At 36.6% G+C, this 25,725-nt stretch overlaps 1 protein-coding gene across 3 annotated transcripts in view; it reads left to right on the forward strand.

Moving 5' to 3' along the window:
• LOC128026944 (protocadherin-11 X-linked-like) overlaps positions 1–25,725 on the forward strand; it is a 151,364-nt gene that overhangs the window by 15,868 nt on the left and 109,771 nt on the right. The window contains exon 4 of one of the 3 annotated variants that reach the window (XM_052614236.1): positions 4,812–6,532. The exons of the other annotated variants lie outside the window; for them this stretch is intronic. Coding sequence (XP_052470196.1) covers positions 4,812–4,895 — 84 coding nt within the window. The 3' untranslated portion in view covers positions 4,896–6,532. Of the gene's footprint in view, positions 1–4,811; positions 6,533–25,725 lie in introns of those variants that run through there. 3 annotated transcript variants of the gene reach the window in all.

A 25,725-nucleotide genomic window follows, 5' to 3' on the forward strand; every position in this document is an offset into this window, starting at 1 on the left:
CCTTTCTTAAACCACTTGCTGCTCCAGCTCCCATTTGTACTGTCCTTCTGATAGAAAGATGTAGAATGGAGGGTGACAGCAGCGTGTGCTGAGCTTCAACAAGGGCTCAAAGATGCATGCATGTCAGGATGCAAATGAAAATCTGAAACTTAAAAACTGGGAGGTTGTTGGTTTTATGGTTGTGTGAGCAAAAATATAATTTCACGTCTTCACTGAAGAAGACTATAGAAACAAATGCCACAATTTACCACCTGAAGGGACACTGCACATATTAAGACTGTTACAGATAGCGAGATGTTGGACGACTTTGATTATGGGATGTGTCTTCCAATCAGGTGTTTAATTCAAAAGAGTAATTATTAGAAAAACTACTTTTTGTGTGTAAAAAAAAAAAAAAATTGCTAGCTTGAGATTACAGCTATTTTTGTTCTTGACTGACATGCCAAAACCAAGCATGCTTCACAGAAAACCAAACGAGATAGGGTTGTGTTCCAAAGAACAACTGAACAGATGCACACTGCTAAAACAATTGTTTTCCACAGAAATGCTTGATAGAACTCATTAGAGCTGAAACTTGTAACATAGTATGGAAATATTATTTTTGAATAGAATTTCAAAAATTAGTCCAAAGGAAACATTATAAGTTGTCTCTGAGGAAAATTGCTGGCATTAATGAGACGATGGTTAATTTGAATACTTATATTCTAGTCTACGGATTCAGAGGAGATGTGCCAAATGCAAAATAGCTAATACATAACAGCAAGTGAGGGACATAAATGTAAATTGGGGTGGAGAGAGAGGTGGCCTTGCTGCGGCAATTGGTCTTTCTTGCAGAGTGGAAGACTGAGCTATGCGATTGTAGGTCAGAGAGATCAAGGTGAAGACGGAGCTGTGGGAACATGAGACTTAAATAGAAGCATATTCACTAATAGCTTGAAACACCATTCATTTTACCTATCAACTGCATGTTGCTAATGACCAGCCATTGAATCTGCAGTGTAGCCATTTTCTCAGGCAGGTTAGAAGGCCGAGGACTGGGGTCAGGAATTTAAGTTTAAGACTCCAGGGGCCTAAACTCAAACAAGACTGAGCATGAAGATTGTGATAGGACACTAAATAGGACACTGTCTAAATGATCAGTGACTAGCTGCTCCAAAAAAATAATAATAATAATAATTAAAAAAAAAAAAAAATTATATATATATATATATATATATATATATATATATATATATATATATATATATATATATATATATATATAAAAGCATTCATGTATTTTTTTTTTCTGTAATTTCATGTCATCCACTGTGAGCTCTTGTCCTTATTGAAGAAAATCCCCCTTTGCATATTTCTTACAAATTACAGTATATCCACTCAGATACATTGTGCGAAGGATAATTTAAGGTGACACCCACACATAGCTGATGTTCCATTTCCACCATGAGGCCTTTATTTTAAAATGCAGTTAAAAGCAACGCTCTGCCATGCTGCATTATACATAAGTGTGTTTATATAGTGAGATTATGGAATGACACATAATTCAGTTTAGATTTGTAATTCACCCTGCCATAGTTGTTGTTCTTTTGTATATTTTGAAATATGCAGCAATATTTGTTGAAAATTGTTAAACCTTGCATCAGATTCTTGAAATGATTGTGATTTAAATCCTATTCAGATGGTGACTTGTGGTGCCGGGTACTGTCAATACCATAGCTACTGCAGTAAATTCATGTGTGTGTGTGTGAGCTGGTATGTATGGAATATGAATAGATTGATATTTTATTTATTTACTTAATTACTTATTTTTATTCATTGTAAAGAAAGAGTGCATTCTTAATGAGAGTGACCAGTTCAGAAACAGCAGTTCTAAACCTACTGCAGGACAGGTTTTGACCAGATTTTTTATTTATTCTTTTTTATTTATTTATTTATTTATTTTGCAGAAATAAACAAAAAGCTTTTCAACTTTTTTCAAGATGTTGAGTTTAACATTGAATGTCTTAGTCATGTTATTTCTGTACATCTCAAAGGTATCCTGCATTTTTGACAGGTAAAGACTATTGAATTATCCTAAAGAAAGTTAGTGTTGAATCATCTGCAATTCTGAATTAAATTGCTTTTTATTTTGTATCCAACCATTCCATAATCTATGTAAAGCTAATTTTTGCTTTCATATTAGCTATTGTCTTTAATATTTCTTCTTACTTAGTCATTGTAAACCACGACCTGGATAGAGCCATTACTAACCTAATCTAGAATATCAGACCATGTCTGGACCTAATATTTGGTGAAAAATCTCTAGTGTCTCATGTTTGCTATAAAGCAGTGACACAAATGTCAGCATTATTTAACTTTAGTGACCCCATCTCGATGTCTGAGAAACATCATGTCTGAATTGGCCATGATGAATTGGTGCAAGAACATTTGTAGGGACCATTAAAGGATGCATTTCTCCCAGGAAACATTCACTGATGAAGGTCAATGGGATGCTTAGCAGGGCTGGGGATGATGTCAGCATCAAAGAAAAGCTCAAAATACAACATATTTATGGGCCATATAGATCATAATACCATCAGAGGCCCATTTTCCATTCAGAGCACCAGTGCGAACCCCTTTCCCACCCCTTCCACTCATATTTGCCTTTCTTTTATCTTTCGTCTCTCTGTTCTCAGACAGTGATTTTAGAGGTCAGTCCCTCCGGTGGTGGGGGTGTGCTTCTGTCTGAATACACACTTTAGGTGTGACAGATCAAGTAAATTCCACCGTACTTGACTGATCCCTGGCAGGGCCATGAATATGCAAGAACTCTAGTCAAACCAAATGCCATAAGGCCTCTTTATTCGGAGCAGGGGTGCATTTGAGGTCAGCAGCTTTGCTATTCTAACCTCATGTTACTTGCAAACCGGTCTCCATTTAGATTGTTATGTATATACCCTCACAGGCTTATGGGGCCTCACAGTCAAACACATTTTATTTGCATCAGGCTTCTTAGTACATTCAGCATTTCAAAACATCATGAAATATGGGAGAGGATGTCCTTGAGTCCACAGTTTGTGCTCTCACCCACCCGGGTTTCAATAATTCAAATTCTACTTCATTTTTGAATCTTGCTGGGTTTAGGGCAGATGTGTCTAGATTTACAACCAAACACATTTTTTAGAACATGGAGTGATTGAGGTCTCTTGAATTTCTCTGTCTCTATTGATTAAATCAATTTGTGTCATACCCCAGGCAATTTCTGCAACGTTTAGCCCATCAGCAATTATTGTGCATCTTGGACTTTAGTAATATATTCTGCATGTTCATTTAAAATTCTCAAGTCTTACCTATTTTTATGCTTTTTTTAACCATCTGTTTCTGCCACGGATAATTCTAAGTAAAATACAATTTTACTTTAGGTCCAGCCATATATGTATGCATGTGTGTGTGTGTGTGTGTGTGTGTGTGTGTAAGTGTATTAGTTATGAAAATGTTCACCCAGTTAACGCACCCACCCCGTCCAATATCTGTACATTATCTTACATTTAGGGATAATTCATACAAAAAATTAAGCTCTGTCATCATTTACACAAACTGTTTTGTTAATCACTGAATTTCACTGTGTGAAAATAATAATAATAATAATAATAACACTGAGATATTAATCAAATTAGTCTTTTTTATGTACTATAAATCATGTTAGGCTATTGTAGCTATCAAACAATCAAACAAAATATTTCTTTTTAAAGCTACTTTTTGTTATGTCTACTTGATACTTTTTTTAATCTAACACAATATTGGCTTTAAATTATCTTTTGGGCCTATTTTTTCAGACATATTTAATATGCAAATAATTAGATTAATAAAAAGGAACACACACACACAACACACACACACACACACACACACACACACACACACACACACACACACACACACACATATATATATATATATATATATATATATATATATATATATATATATATATATAAGGTTGAGAAATCCATGTTTGTTTGTTTTTTGCATTTCTAAGGCTGGAATTTTTTTTTTATATATATATATATATATATATATATATAAATAAACCAGAATTTATTCATATAGGTTTTATTGGCATATGTGTTCCCTAGGAAACAAACCATGACCTTGATGACATCACTGTCGTTGTTTTCTATCAGGGAAGGCTTACTATAATATCAGTTTTTTAAAAGTCACTCAATGTTAATTTAGCATTGCTGAAGATTGAATCTAGGATATAAAGAGCTTTGAAATGGTATTTTCCTCTTGCACATGCACATCAGATCAAACACATCCACAGCTGCTCACAGATATTTCAATTATGGATTTAACTGATTGAGTTATAATGAAGTAAATAAAACCTTATTACTTGAGTTTATCATATAATAAAAAAATAAAAGAAAAACTTAATTATAGTGTTGTACCACATGCAGATATCTTAAAAGGAAATTGGTTGTAGTCACAAGAGCTTCCTGTAGTCATTAAATGAATGAGTGTTGCTGTAGTGTGGTGGCTGTCACGGCGCATTTGGAGCAAAAAGCAATTTGGTTTACCTGCATGCACTGACTAGTCACTTTTCCAAGCATTCTTCAAGGTAAATCTGAAAAGATATAAAGAATATCAACCTCTCTCGCTCTGTTCCTTGAAGAATGCTGTTTCTCTCCCTCTCTCTATGTATGCATGTGAATGTATATGTCCAGAGAGAGAGGCCTTCATTATCATCATACACAGTACATACTGCAGCTTAGCAAGCCAGATGAATTTGTAACTACAATTTCCCTATATCTGTCTGTCTCTCTATATTACAGGAGACGGCACTGAAACCACCACTCTATGGCACACTCTGTGGCACAGGTACAGCTCGCTCCCACAGGATAAAAATCAATCTCTAGCTGCCATTACCTAAAGAGAGGGAGGGAGGGAGAGGAAGGCACTCACAGAAGAGGTGAAAACATGAACTGAACACATTCTCCAGCCTCAAACGAATCCTAGAGAGTAACGCCAGACTAATGTAACTGTCCGAAACTCTGCTTGGGACATGTAGGAGGTTTGAAATGCTTTGTTTTTAACCCTTTTGTCCTCATTCACCGGTTGCACCGAATAGGGCACAAGAGACACCTCCACTCTGCTTATCCAAATTGAATATGTATATGGCGAAGACCTCTGTAAAGAATGTTTATATAGATATGTATTTATGTATAGCAGCCACAGTCCTTGTCGTCTGTGTGTCTATTTATTGATTTTGTTCACTGATTTTCTTGATTGACACGTTCAACAAAGTTCGATGAAACTTTGATGTGCCTGGTGGTTGTTGTTTTTCTTTCTTTTTCATATCCTTTGCTCACCTGCTTTTACTTTTTCATTTGCTCAATCTGTGCTTGTATCCGATAGATCACGGTAGTGAGATGGAGATCTCTTTGTCACCGATTGCCACAGCACACCTCACACTGTCCCAGCGTTTGTTAACATTGAAATGCATGGCCCTCCATAGGAGGTACCAGAACTTTTTAACTCTGTCACTGATTGCCTCCAAATTTGGGAAGTGGAAGTTTCGAAAAGAGCCCTAATTCTTTGCTAGGATGCAATCATATGGGACAGTGGCCCTGCTTCTAATCAAAGAATCCCCTTGTACGCAGTAAAAAGGGACACCGGGTCTGACCTTTATATGTTGTCTGTTGGCTTTAACCAGAGCCAATATAACTTCTGAGATGTATTAACTGATTTTGAATAGAAAGTCTTCAGCAATCTTGTCATACGAGATGGCAGATTTTAGTTACATCATCTGGGTGTTTGTATATTCTGAAACTGACATGCTATGTATTCATACAACCGGAGATAGGAAAATTATATATATATATATATATAATACAAGTATATTAAAAGTAAAAAAATGCTGCAACGAGCACGAGAATACAACGTGGACTATACAGATTCCATGTCAACAGCAATAAATTTACGATAAATCGAGAACTCACCCTACATGAGCACTTTAAAGTCGTGATAATAAGCATCCCACAGCTAAAGCTCTCTTTTGTGAAACTTAACAGTCGGGTATTTCCGTCTTGAATGACTATTACATCACTTATAAATTGCTTCAATGGATAGCACTTTTGTTCAAGCAGTAATTTACTCCTTTTTAGCAAATGGACTGATTTGTAGGAATGTCTTTGGGCCCAAATGTTTGACCTCCTATTCTTGCGGCGGTATCAAATGTCTTAATGGTGTCAAGTGTAACACTCTGGAGTAGGAAACACAGAATGTCTCACACTTAAAACTGTGCACAGTGCAAGAAACAATTAGACATGCTGGACATTTGCACAGAAAAAGAATGAGAGGGGAAAAAACAAGAAGTAACAAACTTACTTTTTTTCTTTTCATGTAAGGTGTTGGTTAAATCACGTTCATTATAAATGAAGCATCCTTACATCTTTGTATTCTACATTGTTTTGCCAACATGTGAAGTCAGCTGTATATAACTGTTTTATGTATGTCTGAGCTTTGGAAGTTTATTAAAGTCTTTTGCATTGTATTGTAGATTTCCATGTGTCATTTATTGGCCAAACAATTTTATGTTCATATACTAGGGGCTCAAAAAATGGAGATGACTAGTGTTAATGCTTCTGTATTGTAGTTTTTTAATGTTATTTACTTACTTGTTCTTATATAAAACACAGAAGTCATGTTAGCCCACATGGGCTACAATTACAAAACCACGTTTTCTTTTTCTTTTTTTTTTGCCCAAGTATGCAACTTTAGAAATATACCTTTTTATATTGTGAGCATGCCCAAGAGCCAGCCATTGGTCATATGTATCTAGTTTCAAAGCAGCTGTTCCAGAAGTTCACATGAAAGAATGGATAAATTAGTGGCGCAATGGAAAACAATTTAATTGCTTATCAAAGTTACTTTAAATTGCAAGATTGGAGAGCTAATCATTTCCCTCGAGGGAAATATGTCCTTGGTGTTTAGAGAAAATGGTGCACATTCACTGTGTTGATCTTGTATCTTTTTTTCTTGATAGTGCAAATGTCAGCCTGCTATTAATATCTCAATGTAAACTCTCAGTGTGCTAAACTCTGTCTACATTCATGACAATGTTGGCATGCACTCTTCCATAAGATCTGAATGATAAGACCATCATCAAATCACATATGCTATTTCGTTAAACTCTTTTTGTTCACTCAACTTGCACAAGTGTCACCGATAAATACGAAACCATGTTTAACAATTCAATGTAAGATATGTAAAAGATAACTTCAGCAGGGTTCTGCTTCGACACTAGACAGCGCTAGCAACATCAAGGTCATGGGTTCAATTCCCAGAGAGTACATGAGCTGATTGAATGTAGCATGAATGCAATGTAAGTCACTTTGGATAATAGCGTCTGCCAAATGCATAAATGTAAACATTTTATCAGCTAAGAAAAAACAGAAAGTACAAAACAAAAAAAGACATTATGTATGGAATCTTTTGCCTTGTACAATGTCAATTATAGGCTACTGTTAAGTGGTCATTATACAAATCTGAATGCAGAACCACAATCGACCAATCGCAATCAAGTATTCCAGGGAGTCTTATTATTTGGATTTAAAGTATGGGCAAAAATCTTCCAACAGATTGGTCTCCATCTGCTGGCAAATGATGTTTCTTAAAGATATGTAATTTAGCCATTGTTATTCTTCAAATTGAGCGTGACAACTGAGGAGAGATTCTTGTGTTGGCTCTGCTTGATTTGTGGCATTGAGCTTAAATGTATTATTTGTTTGACAGCATTTAGAGGAAAGAGAATTCCCACTGAATCAAATAGAAGTGCTAGCTCCATGCAGTGGATTATGTGGCTCCATGTGATGTGCACAAAGCTGGAACACCTGCTCATTTGCTTATAATCTAATAAAGCAACTGTCAATAAGGAGACTTGTTAACTGGGTCTGTAAAGTTATGGCCTTAATAATGGAGATGCCTCAGGGATTGACCGCATTAGCCTAGAACAACCTTCAACATATTAAAGGTGCAGTTCACCCAAAAACTGAAAATCATTAACACACAAAATGAGGTAACGTTCATTTACACTATACTGTTTAAAAGTTTGGGGTCAGTACCAAAGATTTCTATTTCAAACAAATGCTGTTCTTTTCATTTTTGTATTCATCAAAGAAAGAATCCTGATAAAAATGTATCTTGGTTACAAAAAAACAATATAATGTTTACAAAATTGATAATACTAATAAATGTTTCTTGAGCAGCAAATCAGCATATTAGAATTATTTCTGAAGAATAATGTGACACTGGAGTAATGATGCTGAAAATTCAGCTTTGACATAATAATAGAATAACTTACATTTTTAAATATATTAAAATAGTAATAATTTAATAATTAATAATTAATTAATTAATTAACATATTTTACTGTTTTTTTATGTAATAGATGCAGTTGCTTTTTTAATATCATGAAAGTGTAACTTTTTAATTGTCTCATTTGTTTGCACTTTACCTTTACATCTGACCTTCCACAGTGTTTTTTGGTCTTCGTTTCCAGTGAGTGTTGATGGGAAAGAACAAATGCATAAATACATCAATTCTATCTAAAAAATAACTAAAGAGCTTCAATTAATTTTGATTATTTTAAGGAAACTTGATGATATGAAACAAACTGCACTGCCAGTCACAGCACAATGAAAGTGATACCAGTGAGGAATTGCATTACTTGAGTCTGAATTCCTGTGAAAGTACCTCTCCAGCAGGTGCTGACTATGAAAGTAATGCACCATACTAGAGCTCATGAATTAATAAATCGCCTGGACTTTAGAATGACAAAATGTATCTCGAGGAGGACAGACTAGGATCAGATTGCTGAGGAAAGTGCAACAAAACATATGTCTTGAGATCGTATTTATAATTCATATCGATCATATCCTGTGTCCTCAGTTTTACATCACACACAGAGAGGGGCAGAATGGGGCCGGGGTTTGAGGGTACAGGAGAGTCGTCCGTCGTTATAAATGATCATTTACACCAGGGAATTACTGCAGACTGAGAATATTGTGTCCAAGTCCCAAAGGGTTTGCTGATTATCTCTATGTAGTGCTATTTGTGCATTTTTGTACAGCAGGGTAGGAAACAGGAAGATGGTCTCTGTTATTTGCTCTCAAGGCAGTGCTGCGTGCTACTGCTGCCAAATCTCTGCCAAACTGAATAATTCAATCATGCTATCCTTTCTGCACTTCTACATTTGTGTGTTCAAGTATCGGTGTCTCAAAGACACTGGTTGTCGCTGTGGCTTGTTAAAATGTGCCCACTGGTTAAAAGTACAATGGTATAAATATTCACAAGCCACACAGTGCTGACTGTTTTTAGCCTGCATGGATTTGCATACAATTGCTCTGAGATGGCTGATATTAATGCTATTGATTAAGGATGCGAATTGTGATTCTGTGTGTATGCAGACATTTCTTTGAATATAGAACTGAACAGCGTGTTTTGTTGACTACAAACTCTGTTTCTAACATTCAAATGCAGGAGAGATTGTCCTAAATGGGTCTCTGCAGCCATATAGCTTTTTGTTGGTTTTCGGGGACTTAAGAATTGCTTTTAAACATGATTGTCGTTCTTGTTTGTTTTGGATTGCCAGGTTGTATAGGCTTATTATTCTTAAGGGAAAATGTAAAAAAAAAAAAAAAAAAAAAGCTTCAAAATGAATACACTGCTGTCTGATTAAATGCTCGAAATTCAATTGAAGAGCGTTGTTATACACTAATCTTCTGGAGGATGCTGTCTTAGAAATACATTCTTTTAAAACAAGGGATCAGAATTCAATTTCCAGGGCTTGTTTTTCATTTTGTCTGCATAGTCATTCTAGCAAGGTAACGTTTGTGTGTCACATCTTTGCACTGCTCTGCAACGTATTGTTCACAGCCAAAATCAATATTGTCATCATTTACATACCTCCATGTCTTTCCAAACCTGTATGACGTGCTTTCTTTCTTTAAAGCATTGAAGCTATTTTGAGATAATTTGTCAATGGAGGTCAAAGGTCACCGAGTGGTTCTGGTTTGGTTACCAACATTCTTCAAAATATTTTCATTTGTGTTTTGCAGAAGATGGAATGTAATACAGCTTTGGAACAACATTAGGTTAAGAATAAATAAATAAATGTCACTCAAAACTCTTATGATTTACTTTCAACACAAAAGGGTACATTTGTTTTCTTTATTTTCTATTATTAAAACTCTTTTAGTGTATAACAATCTTAAAAACTAAATGTTTTACAAAACGCTCTCAGACGCCCTTCCATTGTACACATAGTATTTTCCTTTTCGTACTCTAATAATCCTTGTAAAACAAACGTCAAACAAATCGCTTCTTACAGTGAATGGAAAAGTGCAGCATGTACAGTCTTCGGAAGCTCTCTCTTTTTATATTATATTGTTCAAATGAAGTCAGATTGGTTTGGAACAACAAGAGGTTGTCAACATTTATGGGTCAACTACCCCTGTTAATTTTCCTTAGAAAGCACTGCTTCTATCTGCAGAGTTTATTGTGTCTAGGAAATGGTGTCATGTGGAAGTGTGTTGCAGGACATTTGAACGAGCTCTTTTCTAAGTGAGTAAGCAGAAGATCGGGTTGGGAGGCGTTGATTTACAGACATTGTTCAGATCCACTGTAATCCAGGTAATCCAGCACAGATTTCTTGATTTGCGCTCGCAAAAGAGATTGAAGGAAGATAAGAACCCAGCCTCTTCTTAGAATAGTTGGTAATCTGGTTTAGACAGAGGACTCAGGGGTATTTACCCAGCCTTAACATTTGCTGAAGCAGATGGTAAGAAGGAGGGGTTGGAGCCACCAAACTTGCTCATCCATCTACAGGACAAAAAATAAGGGGAAAAAGAACAGTGGATGATAATCAATGCTGTTTATTTTGCTGCTTGACTCCTTAAGCACTGTCAGACAGATTATAGGCTTTCCTGGGGATAATCGGAGACAGCAGACAATTGCCTTTTTCCAACCTGAAAGTATCCCCTGTGACGGCGTAAAGAAGGCGGTTTAGGGTGGATGCCGACTCTTAATTCCTGATTAGTCCTGTTCCAAATCTTGCTAAAATTAACTGGGCAGGGTGCTAATCACTGAGCCTTAGACACTCTCCGCTTCACTGTTGACGCTGAGTTCACGCTACATAGCTGACACGGAGTAGACGTCTCTGGAGTGAGACCCAATTAGACCAGGCTTTTGAACCCTGCTCCGAACAATATCTGACCACACAATGGACAAGCGTTTTTTTCCCGAGCTGTTTGTTGACTTGACTTTGTTGACTTTATAATAGCCCTTCAAAAGAGCTGTCCCTCAACACAGCTTGCGTTTTTTGCGCTGAACAGAAAGCCGTCGCTCCCTAAGCCTGGTCTGAATAGGCTCTTATGAATAGCTTTCCGGATATTTGGAAAGAAATAAAAGTAATACTGACAAACAAGAGAGTTCAGAAGTTTGGGGTCTGAATATTTTGAATATGCTGAATATTTTTAATCCAAGGCTGCTTCTTATCACTCAAAATTGGGAGATTTATAGAGAAGATTCATGGAGAACTTTATTTTACAGTACGTGTACTTACATGTATTTATAGTGTACTTACAGTGTATTTATCTAAGAAAGTTCTGGTAATACAAGGTAACTACATGGGGTAGGGTTAGGTTTAGGGGTAGGTTTAGGGTTAGTACCTAGTTATTACATAGTTATTGTAATTACTATAATAAGTACATAGTATGTACATGAACAAGACTGTAAAATAAAGTGCTACCGAAGTAAATTCTGTCAACACCACTACGTCTAAACCTTAGTTTATGCATCCCTGCTTTTTAGTTACCTCACCATCAAGGGATGGACTGCAAGCACAGACGGGACATATTTGTCTAATTAGTCCGCAGAAGACTCATTAGCGCTCGTAACGACAAGAGTGGATGACATCTGGACGTCACGTAGCCAGGAGACCATATAATGCACTTTTAAAGGTTTACCGGTGCTGGGGGGGGGGGGGGGGGGGTGTTAACAGAATAGAACAACATTGTATAATGTGGTCAAATGGTGCAAAATGGAATTGAATTCAATTAGCCGTCCTTTTTAATTGGACAAAAATGTGTGATCAGGGGCCAGACTGAATGACCGGTGCGCTTTATTTAATATGCATCTCCAGCAGGTGGCCAGACGTGTTCAGAGGACAGTAAACAAGAGCAGACTGACTGCTAAGTATCCAGGAGGCAACAAAATTATGCAAGCTTGTATTGACAATCTTCCAGTGTTAACCTGCTGCCACAGGTTATTAACAAATGTCAATATCAGGGCAGAAAGCTTGCTATTTTTAAGTTGGTTATTCATTGTATGGTTCATCACACATTTATGACATCCAAACTTTGTGTTGCTTCATGCAAAATCCGGATCTGGAATGTCAGCTCAGAATTCCACTGCAAAACAGGCAAAACAAGATTTCATTATAGGATAGTGTGTGTGCCATTATGCATTCATTATATTAAATTTGCCTGCAGGCAGTTGAATGTAAGAGAAGTGGGCCTGCTGTTCAGGGGAACGCGAGCAGGAGCTGGAAACATACTGTTCGTACAGATTGTCGGCCCCAGAGATCTGCCCTGTAGACCCGGCATGCCTTCAGATGCCTGCCGCTTGCCTAGTAAGCACTTTGAAAGCTACTGCATTGTTTAATACCTTGCTGTACTCTGTGCTTCACTCCATCTAACAGTAGTGGCTTTTGTCACACATGATGGGTGCTTGAAAAATGTGATACATTTTCTAAATAAATGGGACAAAGAGCCGCTAAAAGATAAATGGCTTTCCTCGGCTGCAGTCTTGCGCTTCTTTATGAAATATTTTTTTAAAACTGGTTTCCATTGCTAAAATGAAACAAATTCTGTTTCAAACCAAGCACAAGCACTTCTCTAAATGCACCAAAAGCGCTCCATTCAAAGTGTTTGAGATTTTAATATTTGAACAGGCTTGGATCGTAGTTCAAACCTTTAACAAAAAACTAAATCATAAGACCAGACCAAAGTACCCCTGTTTTTCAAAGCTCATTGATGTTTTGAGATCACATAAAGGCATAAATACCTCATATGGTCATTGCTGTTTCAAATGTCGTATTTTTTGTTTTATTGTTTGATCGCTAGATAAAAAGACAGTAGTATTCTCTTTTGTGAGCCATGCACTTTCATATTGCTTTTTTTTCTTTCTTTTTTATTATCTTGCCATATTTAAATGCAAATGGGGTTTGGCTGTTCTGCAGTCTGTCTGCATGCGGCGAAGCCATCGGAGTGCTATGGATGGTGGGCATGATAAATCTTTATAAGCAGAAACCAAGCACATGGACAGATAATGTTATTCCTCCCCCAAAACTTTGAGCCACTGTCCCTTAAAATGAACAGCTGAGCTCATGCAATTAAGCGTAACGTGTTAAAACGCTCTGAAACAAATGACGGGAGTCATAACTGATTCATTAGCTTGAGTATGTGAAGTCTACCTTTGATAGATCAGTTAAACAGATTATTGCATGTGATTTCTGCCAACACCATAGTTATTTGTGATGTTTTTTGGCTCGGTAGATCACACAAGATGAAATGTATTCACCTCAGCCTTCACCAGAGCAGATCGTCATTTTGCTGCAGTCACACATAGTTTGAAGTCTGACTAAAGTGCTGTCAAGCTTTAAGTGCAGAGTGTTTGCTTTGCTTGTTTCGTGTTTGTTTGCATGGCAGGGACCTCCGGTATAAAGACACATTGGTGACACAACAAAGCCGTTGTACTGAGTGATATTGAAATCAATGAGGGATGTTCATGCCATCACTTGCAGTCTTTCTTTAGCACGTGTTGCACTCCAATGAGGGAGTCAATCTGTACTAATTAAACATAGGCGAGAGTGCCTGCGGACTGGCAGCTCTGTCTAACTTCATTTACAGCCTGATAGCTCTAAATCAAGATTACAAAGAGTTTACAGAAGCACAGCCCCAGTATTTACAGGAGCTAGTTCAGGTCTGTGCCATAGGATAGTATTTGTCCATAAAGTGTGCTGTACATGAATGGTTTTGATAGACAATAGAGCTTATAATGTGTACATCAACATAATGATACTATCTAAAATAGCTTTTTTATATATATTTAAGTTTTTAGAGAAAAAGCATTAAATTTTATATATACATACATATATATATATATATATATATATATATATATATATATATATATATATATATATATATATATATATATATATATATATATATATATATTATACTCAATTGTGCATGCATTTTAAATGTATCTCTAAATTAAATATGTAAGTTTATATACATTATATTATTATATTTATATAATATAAATTAAATGTTGATAGGAATAATACAACTAAAAATATATATTTGTATAATTTGTATTATAGTTAACTGAAACTAAAACTAACATTAAAACTGTGAAGAAGAAAAAAGTAGCAAAATAAAATAAACGTTATGACTGATAACTGAAATAAAATAAAATAAATGTCACACATTTTGTTTCAGCTATTTGCCAAGGCAACATTTAAATTATTATACATTTAAATAATTGAATAGATTAAATATATACTTTGTATGTTCCATTAATTTATTTATATTATAATTTATTTATTTTATAAATCCAATAAATTCAACTAATGAATTTGAAATTCCATGTAACCCAATGTGCAATGTATTACTTTGTAAACTTTATTTTAGGATTATTTAAGGTTTATAATTTAGATGCTGTCAATTTGTGCATATTTCAAGTATAAATAGATGTGCCTGATCCACACTTTACATATGAATACTAAAGAGATTACATTGGCTGTAACGCTTACCCATTTGAAACACAAAGAAATAATACCACTGAAAGAACATCTAATCTATTCTATATAATGTAATACGTTTATTGCATGCATAACGTCAATAGCAGACAGAGTGTCTAGCCATAATAGCAAACCGTAATGCCCAATATGGCTAATATAGTCTATTTTCCAGACACTAGTTTTGATGTTGGTTCAGTGGTGATGCTGTTTGATGGGTTGTAAATCTGCTTTGTGTTGAGGCACCACCGAGCAGACCAGGACACATTCCTTACGGCTAATTCACTTCATAGATTAGCACGTACAGTGAATACGTGTTCAGCCCAGGGAGATGGACAACACTTGAGCGCATTGTGAGAACAGAGCTCATTTGATTGTGTGGATGATTGGGTTCTCCTGCTGGGGATAATGACTGTGCCCTCCTTTGACTTTGAGGCAGTGACCTGAAATAAGGCCCACAATTGAAACCGGAGTGTGTGTGATTAAGGTCACCCAGACATACCACATTTTCTTGACCCCCTGCTCACATCGACCACAGCTTGAATTCTTCGGGGAGTCTTTTGTAGTTCTCGTCGCAATGCTAACATCGGACCTCGGGTGAACGGCGGGGATGAGGCGATGCCCAGGTACTCCAACCATCCTGTAGCAGTTTCTTTTCTTTTTAGCCTGTTATCTGTTGTCTGACAGCTTGATAACACTCGCAGGGGAATTATTAAAGCATATTCAGCTTGCTAACTTACCAAGGACAAGCATTCATTCCTGACCACAGTGCTAAAACCGGCATGTCGAGTAATTAGTAAGATGGCTACTCATGAAAAAAGACACTGGGCTGGAGCTCATGCTGAATGTTCCCAGCTGAATATGGCCTGTAATGTGAGATTTATGAGTTTCAACACAAAGTTTACTCTCAATTCATCTCCTTGCTGTGCCCTATTGGGGCGTCAAAGTCAGCCTTTTTTTTTTCACTTTAAAGTGTCCTGGCGATGCTGACCAATATTGTGTGATGGCGTGTTGTAGAATAACAGATGACCCTTGCACTTTTCACCACAATGTAGGACAATTTAGAGACAGTTACTCGCTTATGGATGAACAGCAATTCCTAGGAAGGTAGTTCAAGTTATTGTGGAAATACTGAGTCTACTGTAACCTACTTTAGAATATTTCCCCATGCCGTATGATTTTATTCACTTAAGACCCGAACTATGATAAATAATTAAGCATAATATGTCATTTTCTCAAGTTTTCATATGATTTTAAATTAAGAAGTATTACGTATGTTGTGCATTAGCCATACTTCGATGGAAAATTGAAACAGCATCTAAGCTAGAAATATGAGGACTTCAGCTCCAGCTGGGTTTCTAGAACTAAAGTAGAATCTAATTATTGATTTTCAGCCGTCAGATGATTGGAGGATATAACTTTTTTTGTAAGGTTTATATAAAACGTTGATCAAAGGTAAATTATGTATAATACAAGAATGAATGGGCAACAGAAATTATTTGAAAGGAATTGTGTGGGTTATTTTTCTGCAATCACAATTATATGAATGGAGTAAACCTGTAAATGCAATTGGATATTGTAAACTAAGTGCCTTCAAAACCAGCTGTCCTTGACTGCTTAAGTCTAAAGAGAAGACATGAAAGGCAGAGCAAGTCAAAACACACATTTCCCGCAAAGTGAGGGATCCTGCCTCTTATCTATTTGATTTTGCACTTGGGGAATTTCTCTTCATCTTATGCTTCAAACTTCAAGTGCCAAATTAATTTGCATGCACTTGAGGCTTGGAAAGTTAAAACAAAGACGTGTGGCTGGACTTGGTTCAGACACAGAAGCTGTGGGAAAGGCAGTGCGGAGGGAGGGGAATCTGGAGGGGGGAGGGGTTCTGAAGGCAGCGAATCACATGAGGAGGATCATTTAATCTGACTCAGTCTTTCTGTCACTTCATATAAACTGGTTAGTTGGCTAGGCCTCCTGAAATGAATTAAAACGCATGAATAATGAAACATTTCTGGCTGTGAAAGGAGCCGTGCATTCTGCAACTTCAAAGCTGGACAAAGCAGCTTTTATAATCAACCATTTGCTCTTTTAGTCTTATATTAATGCTCGTGTTTGACATAACAGAATGGAAATGTAATTAGGTTACCAGAAGTGAAACTATTTCCTTAATCAACCAGCGAGCAAGTGCACTTGTAATGCTAACAGTCGTCATGTGCAGCTGTTGCCACCATTAAACTTGTAGAAAAACAGAATTTAGCATTCAGTTTGAATCAAGATGCTTTGAACTCAAAAACTGTTTGCTTGCAGCATCTGGTCATGTGATTTTAAGTAACTTTGACATGAGGTATCTAACATCAATGCCAAAAGTACACTTTTATGCTTTGGAAAAAGTCCAAACTAAAAAAAAAAAAAACTACTATCCCCTAAACAGCAACATACTTTTAAAGTTTTAGTGTTGTCAAGGTTAAGCTGCCTGCTGTGGACTGCTGTCTTTCTATCATTGTTTACTGCTAGAGATAAACGTGATATTCCTTTTAATGTTAAGCTCTTACAGAGAAGCAATATGCACATAAAACTTTGACTCATGTCTTTACTTTAACCCCAATCTGATGGTGGCAGTGTACCTTAATATATTGGTGCCACATTGTGAAGAATGGAGGAATGATAATGCTTTGTGATCTGCAATCCAGTCAGAGATCAATGCTCCGGCAAATAAAGCATGAGGCCAGCAAAGCCAGAGAATTTATAAGCAGCTGAAAGTATTGCAAATCAAACCTCAGAGGCATAAAACCAAAGGTGAACAAGCTCCTGGCAGTGAAGTCCTACTTAACGGAATAGTTTATTCACCCTCATTTTGTTCCAATTCCACATGACTTTATCTCTCCTGCAGAAGAACAAAGTGTTTTTTTTTGTTTTTTTTTAAGTGAATGACACCTGGGACTATGACGTTCCAAAATCAGTTTTGTCATGTAAAATGTTGCAAAAATGCAAAAAAAAAAAACAATGTCATAGAAGAGATTACAGTAGATGAGTAATATTGGTTTAAAAAAAATGTAAAAGGTATATTAGCTGATTTGTTAGAATGGTTAGATGTCTGGTTTTTGTCTTTTCTCTAATCTGATCAAACCAAACCAAAAGAGCATGATTAAATTCACCCTCTTTTACAAAAAAGCCAGTCTAAAGGAAAAGCCTATTGCTCTGAACAAAGCTGTTTGAACAAAACAGAGGCAGCATGCACTTTTGTTGGATCCAGGACAAGATTAATACAATCATGTTTTAATCACTGACCCGGCTGATTCTAGAGGCACCCCGTCCCTTTCAGTGACTCCGGACTTGAATGAAGCCAATTTATCTCCACCAAACTCTGTGAAATCAATGTGTGGTGAGCATATTAAAAGGAAAATAATGACTGGCATCAAAATCTGTGATCACTTGTTTGGCAACTCAATATTAAAACGATAATTACTGGACATGTTGGTCTCTTTACAGCTTGCATAATAAACACATAATTAAGTGTTGAGTTAATGAGTTCTCTTAAAGTATGGATGGCAATCCTAATGTGCCCAACAGTCGAGACTTTGCTGAATTGCCTTGATGAAACACAAAGCCGAAGCCAATTCAGCTCATTGCCATTTGATAGAAGATGAGTCACTTCCATTCAAACAAACCACACACCAGTTTAACAGTCTTTCTGTTGTTGTTATGAAACCCCAATTAAACCACAATAATAGAAATAATAATAATAAAACAAAAAATACTTTTTCTTACTGTTATTTGAAGGTCGTATTAAAACTGAAAGTTTTACACTGCCTTCATCAGTTGTTTTTATGACTTTAATTGGATTTTATATAAAGATGTTATTATTTTACCCTTATCCAAAACTCAGATGTTCAGTAATAAACTATAAAATATCAGTACATTTAAACTAGAACAATATAAACAAAAAGTGAAATGTGAAATTCATCAACCACTCCGCTATTTATTTTGTGTATCTATCTATCTATCCATCCTTCCTTCCTTCCTTCCTTCCTTCCTTCCTTCCTTCCTTCCTTCCTTCCTTCCTTCCTTCCTTCCTTCCAACCATCCATCCATCCATCCATACATCCATCCATACATCCATCTTTCATTCCATTCCATTCCATTCCATATTCCAGACAATTATCTGTACATGATATATATATAGCCTGTTGGACAATTCAATTTGAGAAACATGAGTTCAAGAGAAAAGTATGTTTTATAGGAGTTTTTTTTATTTATTTAATTATTATTATTATTATTCCATTGCCCCTTAGCTTGACGCACAGTATTTCCATGTAAATATTGTTTATTAGGTGTTGTTTGTCAGAGAATGTAAGGCCAGGGCAATGTTTTTCTGTCACAGATTTCCACCCATCCATGAATATCTGATGCATCAATTTGTGTTTAAAGAGACATACAATGTTGAGGAGAAAAGAGCATAATTTGACGGGGGTAATCCTTTGTAAGACTCACCCTGAAGTTGCCTGCGGGAGAATAGAACAAGAGAGCAGATTCTCACTTCTGGCTGAATTCACAACTGTTATCTGGTTTCCCTTGTTCCCTTGTTTAGTGATATTGCATTCTGCTCTTTGATATTCTGGTTAATCCTTCAAGTAAAAAGATTTAACTTGAGATTATGCTGTTTCTATGAACGCTGGCTCTTGCTCGCTCTCGCGTGTCTGAGCGAATGCTCCTGAGGCGATGTCATAATTCGAATCCTACAGAGAGACAGCGGAAGAGGAAGCAACGGGTTTCCCATTGGTGCCCTCGTTCACATCTACATCATCTATGGTGCCTAAATCTGTATATGACCTTAAATGAACGCAGTTTAAATACATTTTAAATCTCAATTTAACAAATTGCTTGATGGCTGAGAAGGATTGTGAAGTTATTTTATGTCATTTTGACATGTCACTCTCATTTTTTCCCCCCAATTTCTTTAGAGAACAGTAAAGTGCTTGGCTCGTGATAAGAGTTGGGACTGATAACCACTTATAACAGTCACCAGCTTGATGTTAGATTAGACACTTCAACTCCCCGCTTCATTTTAACTCTCTAAAGCACGTAGTGCCACTGTTCACAAACTAACCCACTCTATCATTGCCATTTCATTACTTCATAATGCACAACAAGACCCTCAAACACGTTTTACATTGTTTTCTAACAGTGAAGAAGCAGAAGCCTTTATAAATATATAATTTATTACAATAACAGTTTTTACCAACTGCTTACACACACAATCTTTTCATGTCACACGATTTTTGAAACCTCTCACTCAAAGTGCAAAACTACATGTCAAATCTTCAAAACCAGAAGCTATTTCTCAGCCTTTGACTCAGTTTTCAATTGCATAAAACACTTTTTTCAAAACACCACACACAATTCTCTACCTAAAACTCAAAGATCTATCAGGAAGTGACTTGTTTTCCTTTTCCAAACACAGCCAATCAAAGTGCTACACTTATTCACCAGGTCACATAGACACAGTCCTCACATGTGCAAACACTAATTGCTTAACTGATCACTATCCAATCACTGCTTTACTTTACAGTAGTATAGATAGGCCTATAAATAGGTCAGAGGTCAGATTACCTGTCAGATTACCAGTAATGTTTGCCTAATAAATATTTTCTGTTTCTACATTGCGTTGGCGTTTCCGGTGTACTTGTTACCTGTCTCAGCAGATTCATTTCACTGTAGAACATTGTATTGAAATGTACGTAGATATAAGCCTATAAAAGACCAAAGAGCTTTAGATTTATAACAGGAGTGTTTACATGTTATATTCAAAAAGTAATTGTTATGAAATAAGTGTTTGCCATTTGTTGCAAATGCTTAATTCTGACATGTGTTTATGGCATTTTGAATGCAGTGTTGCATTTTGAAGGAGATGTGAGGCATTTTGTGTGTGCAGTTCTAAGAATTGTGTGTAGAGTTTTGAAAAAAGGAGACTTCGTTTTGAAACTGTAAGACGTGCTATTTTAAGTAAGAAAAAAACAACTTTTTGGTCAGGATTTGTGGATGCAACACAAAACGTATATAAAATAAAAAAAATAATCCTTGCTGAATAAAAAACATTTTTAAACAAACAAATAAATTGATAAATATTCACAAATTGTTCACAAATTGGAATATTTTGTGGTATTTTTTTTTTTTTTTTTATAACATCACATTCAATACAGACTGCAAACTCACATATTATCAAGTAAAATATGATTTATTTCACCATGGCACTGAAGATTAAAGTAAAGTGGTGCAGGAAATGCTGAGACATGAGAATAGTCAGAGACAATACAGCAGACGGGACATTCTGCAAAATTAATGGGAGAAATGATATGAGGTGACACAGTATGTAGGTTTGGAAGAGGTGAAAAGGTCAAAAAAAGTCCTTTATTTGTGTATTTATTTTGATTTTGAAGCATCATCTTTATAAACACTTCTGTCAATTTTAAAAAATAGCTGCAAAGGGTGTTACCAAAATGACCAGTAAGTAGATTGACTTGCCTTAAAGGGGCTTTGGTATGAAATTATCATATTAAATTACAGAGTCAGGTTTTTCTTCTTCTGTAACAAATTGAATGCTGCATATTTCGCTCACATAATAGCCCGAGGGCCTCTCATTTAGCAGCTTGCAAACCAATGTGCTAAGGTCTATCAGGTCTGCTATTCTAACGGCTTCTCTTTTCTTGCCCTGAATATGAACTCCTGCCTTACTCATTGTGATTCACTTCTCATGGCCTGTTGTCAGTGGCTCCGCTGAAGTCTAAACGGCTGAAAAGCGCCTGTGAGTCTTTTGATACCTGTTCATTTGATTGGCCAGATTTTGAGTTGGTGTTTTGGTCATAGTCTTAGCCCTCTACTGTTAAATCGTTAATGCTTTTCAAATAACAACAGTTGCGGGACACTTGATTGGCTGTAGTGTGTATGTGTTGGCACATGGGGTGGTTGCCTAGTAACATCATCTGTCTGCATGCAAGGTCTTTGCATTGTGTTAGGAATTCTTTAAAGGTAACATGTTCCCAAGGAAATCAATTGAGACGATCAAAAATACTTTTTCTTTTCTTTTTTCGATGGAGGTTCTTGAGCGCTGTCACGGGTTATTATTGTCTGATGTTTAGCGGTTTGAAGAGCATCTCGATATATTAGTGGCACCTAATTGCATTACCTGTGGGGAGACGGATGGCGCCAGCTAAAATGGTTGGCTGTGGCTCAAGCTGTGTTGAAGGCAAGTGCATCTTTACAGCTTTTACATCCATTTCCAGCTGGGATCTTTTATTGACAACTAAGTGATTTTTTTCTCTTTTTTTTAATCCCTCATGCTTCATCTTAGCTATTTTGCCAGTCTAGTTGCAGTAGGCATTCTCATTACCTGAGTAATAATACAATGAAAAAAAAAAAATTCTGTTCTTTATGTGACTGGTACACTAGATATGTGTGACTATATTTTCACTGGGAATAAAAAGATGGCATCACCTAATAACCAGTTTTTGCATATTGTTGTTGAAGTACACAACACTGATGGGGTATTTTGTAACTGTGATAATAACCAGGTCAACTTTAGCACAGCAACAGTATTTCTAAAAATACTCCAGATCTGTTTGGTGACCTGTTGGTCATTGAAACCCTTAAATTGACCGACTTCCTCTTCTAGATGAAGTATTTGTTTATTCTTTCTTTTATTTATTTATTCATTAACATTTTGGCCCTAGCCTGACCTGACCAGAACTGAATAAAGATGCACAATCCCACCTACGCAATTAGTTATATTATACACTAAATGCATACGGTAAAGACTTTTTTTTTTTTGCATTTTTTTATTACATATATGATATAATATATATATATATATATATATATATATATATATATATATATATATATATATATATATATATATATGTGTGTGTGTGTGTGTGTGTGTGTGTGTGTGTGTGTGTGTGTGTGTGTGTGTGATGTGCATCTAAAAGTGGCTTATTACTAAGGTTGCATGTTAAGATGATGATTTAACAAAAAAAAAAAAAAAAGACATTTTTGTAGTTTATTCTAAAGCCAATTACTTATAAAGGCAATTACTGGAAATTAGGATAATGTGCAAAACAGCAGCGGCAATTATAGTCTAACAACTTGACATTCTAGCCAATATTTTCATGTTTCTGATGAAACCTTGTTCTGTCCTTGTCTCTAAACAGAACCAAAAATATCTCCTAACAATCCTTACAAACATTTTAATTGGGGGTTAACGACAAGGGGAAGTATTTTATTTTATTTCTTTTTTTTTCACAGGCAAAAGCACTAGCACATTTCAGGTGTTCGTCGTGAAGTGAGAAAAGTAATGTTTCAAGTTTAAGCAGGTCTTTTGGGAGCCTTACCTATCGGGACCGTTAATCTTACGCCATACAGCTGTTTCATTATAATACATAATGCATCAAGTGCAGTTATCGCATGGCATTGATCAACACTTGAATAAATTGAGTTGGAATTCTATTAACATAACCAGTTAAGCATAAAGTAAGATGAATATTTAACAATAGTGCAATATTGCATGCGTAAACCCCTTTGCTTCTTTAAGTGGTATTTAAACGACTCTAACAGACTATATGCGTCTGAATAGTACGCATTCCTTATTATCGCATAATAAACATTCAGGCGATATTATCTTGGATCTCCTCCACAGACATAAGTGCTTCTTTTATATGGAATCATTAAATGAACCCTGATCAAAAGAACCACCAACATCATGTAGAGTCTAGATATCTAGTTATTTCCGGCCCATTTTACGGCGTGTTTTACAAATTTGTTGCAATGAAATGTTTGGTGCGATGAAATCTACTCGGCGGCTCCTTGTTTGTGGCGCCTGTCTCGGTTTGCTCTTTGTCTGTGGGCTACAGCCTGACTCCCTGCCTCTCCCCAGTGGCCTCCTGGCTCTCTCCTCTCCTTTCCACACCACAATGCATTTGCATGTACTCTCATTTAAAGCAATTAGGCCCTAACCTGTCAGCCTGACCGGTGGCCTCCATCTCACTAAATGCACCTTTAATGTTTGTGTCTGAGTTTAGTCTTTGTGGGCCTGAGTTGACAAAGCATTGCATTTCTGTATTGTGAATAATTAGGCCAATTATTTCGAGCGGATAGCGATTAAACATATGCGTTTTTCCGATTCAATCCGGCAGGGGTGTGTCACTCCGTTCCACCCGGGCCGCTCGCTGACCCAAATTAAGGCAGAAATCCCTCCCCCTGCTCCCCATCAACTTCCACAGCAATGGCAGGAGAGTCAGCTAGAGTACACTGCCTTAATAAAACAGTAATGATAATGACTATTGGTACTGCTGCGCTCGGCTCTAAGACATCAGGCTGACGGAGTCTTGTTTTATAGGACAGCTAGTAGCGGCCGACAGCCTGATTTATCCAGAGTTCATTTAAACCTCTATTTAGCAGATAACACTAATTTCTTTAGTGTTATGGGGTTTCCGCTGATTGTTTTTTGTGTGCGTGAGGTGGTTTTGTGGGTGCAGAGTTGAGACAGGTTGAAAACGATTAGGTTAAGCAGCATTAGTTTGTTTAAAGATTCTTAGGTCTACTGAATTATTATTATTGCTGTTGGTCACACATCATTTTATGAACACAATGCTTTCCTAGATTAAGCCATGTCATCTTTTACAAAAAAACACAGTGTGGATAATCTTCTCAGCTTGTCGTAGTCACTTGTAAGCGCACATCGAAAACGCTCGATTCTTTGATGCGTTACATCCCCGTGCCCTGCTAGGGTCATCGAGAGCTTTGAGCAAACCATCTGTCAAGAAACGTGTCAGGAGCTGACCCAAATTCTGCCTAAGTCAATGCAGGTCTTTGTTGGCGTATCGAGCTTCCTTACGGACAAAGCGCAGTTGTTTTCAGACTGACCCCCATTTTCTGACTCCATGCAAATGGGAAGGCAAAATGCAGTCATGTTAGAAATATTGACAATGTATTTGCCTCTAACGTTAATCATGGCTCACAAGTGAGCCTCTATGTGATGTTTAATATTATGGCTATCCATTGGCATCGGTCTGCACTCCAGAGTTGGGGAGTTGATAAGATATTACATGCCATGTTTTAAAGGGACTCCCACGCAGCACTGCGAGGCAACTAATGCTGCCTCTCACAGCAACAGAGAAAGCAGGAGAGCGAGCTATCAAATGTGACTGTCAGTCAGACTCTAGGGAGCCACTTCCCCATTGATGACCATGAAAAGGTTGCCACTACAGTGTTTATTAGCAAGTAAAAAAAGCATCTGTTTTTACATTTTTCACTTCATGTCATCCTTTTGCCTCCTCACTGCAGGCTAAACGCAAATCTAAATGTGCTAAGCTCCTTTAGCATGGAGAGAATAAAGAGAGAAATCGATGCTTTGTGTATCGCCATCTTTATATTCTTTCGAGGTGGGGTGGGTTCTTCTGTTGGGAAAGCTCCTTTTGAATCTACTTTTTCAAACACATGAGGCATTGAAGCTTTTAAGTGCACAGACGCTTTGAAACAGTGAGTTCTGCCTTTTTCTGATGTGCTATGTGGGCGATACAAATGCAGACTCATTTATTAGACGGCTGTAATTAATGTGTTTGTTGAGTCCACTCAAAAAAATTATAAGAATGCCTTCAAGGGCACAATAACTGGATTGTTTGCTTTATTTGTGGAAATATGTTGTCTCCCGTGTGTTAAATAAATCACTGAGCAAATGATATTGGGCGTTGTGGGAGTGTGATTAGGAGACAGGGGCAGAGTTTGTGTCATCTTAGTTAGATCAGGCCCATTTACACACAACTGTTTGTCATGTGGCAGGTGCGGGATCTTCTCAAATAAGACGTAATGAGGACATGTAAAAACAAAGT

This window comes from Carassius gibelio, chromosome A14 (genome assembly GCF_023724105.1).
Source record: "Carassius gibelio isolate Cgi1373 ecotype wild population from Czech Republic chromosome A14, carGib1.2-hapl.c, whole genome shotgun sequence".
Lineage (NCBI taxonomy): Eukaryota > Metazoa > Chordata > Actinopteri > Cypriniformes > Cyprinidae > Carassius > Carassius gibelio.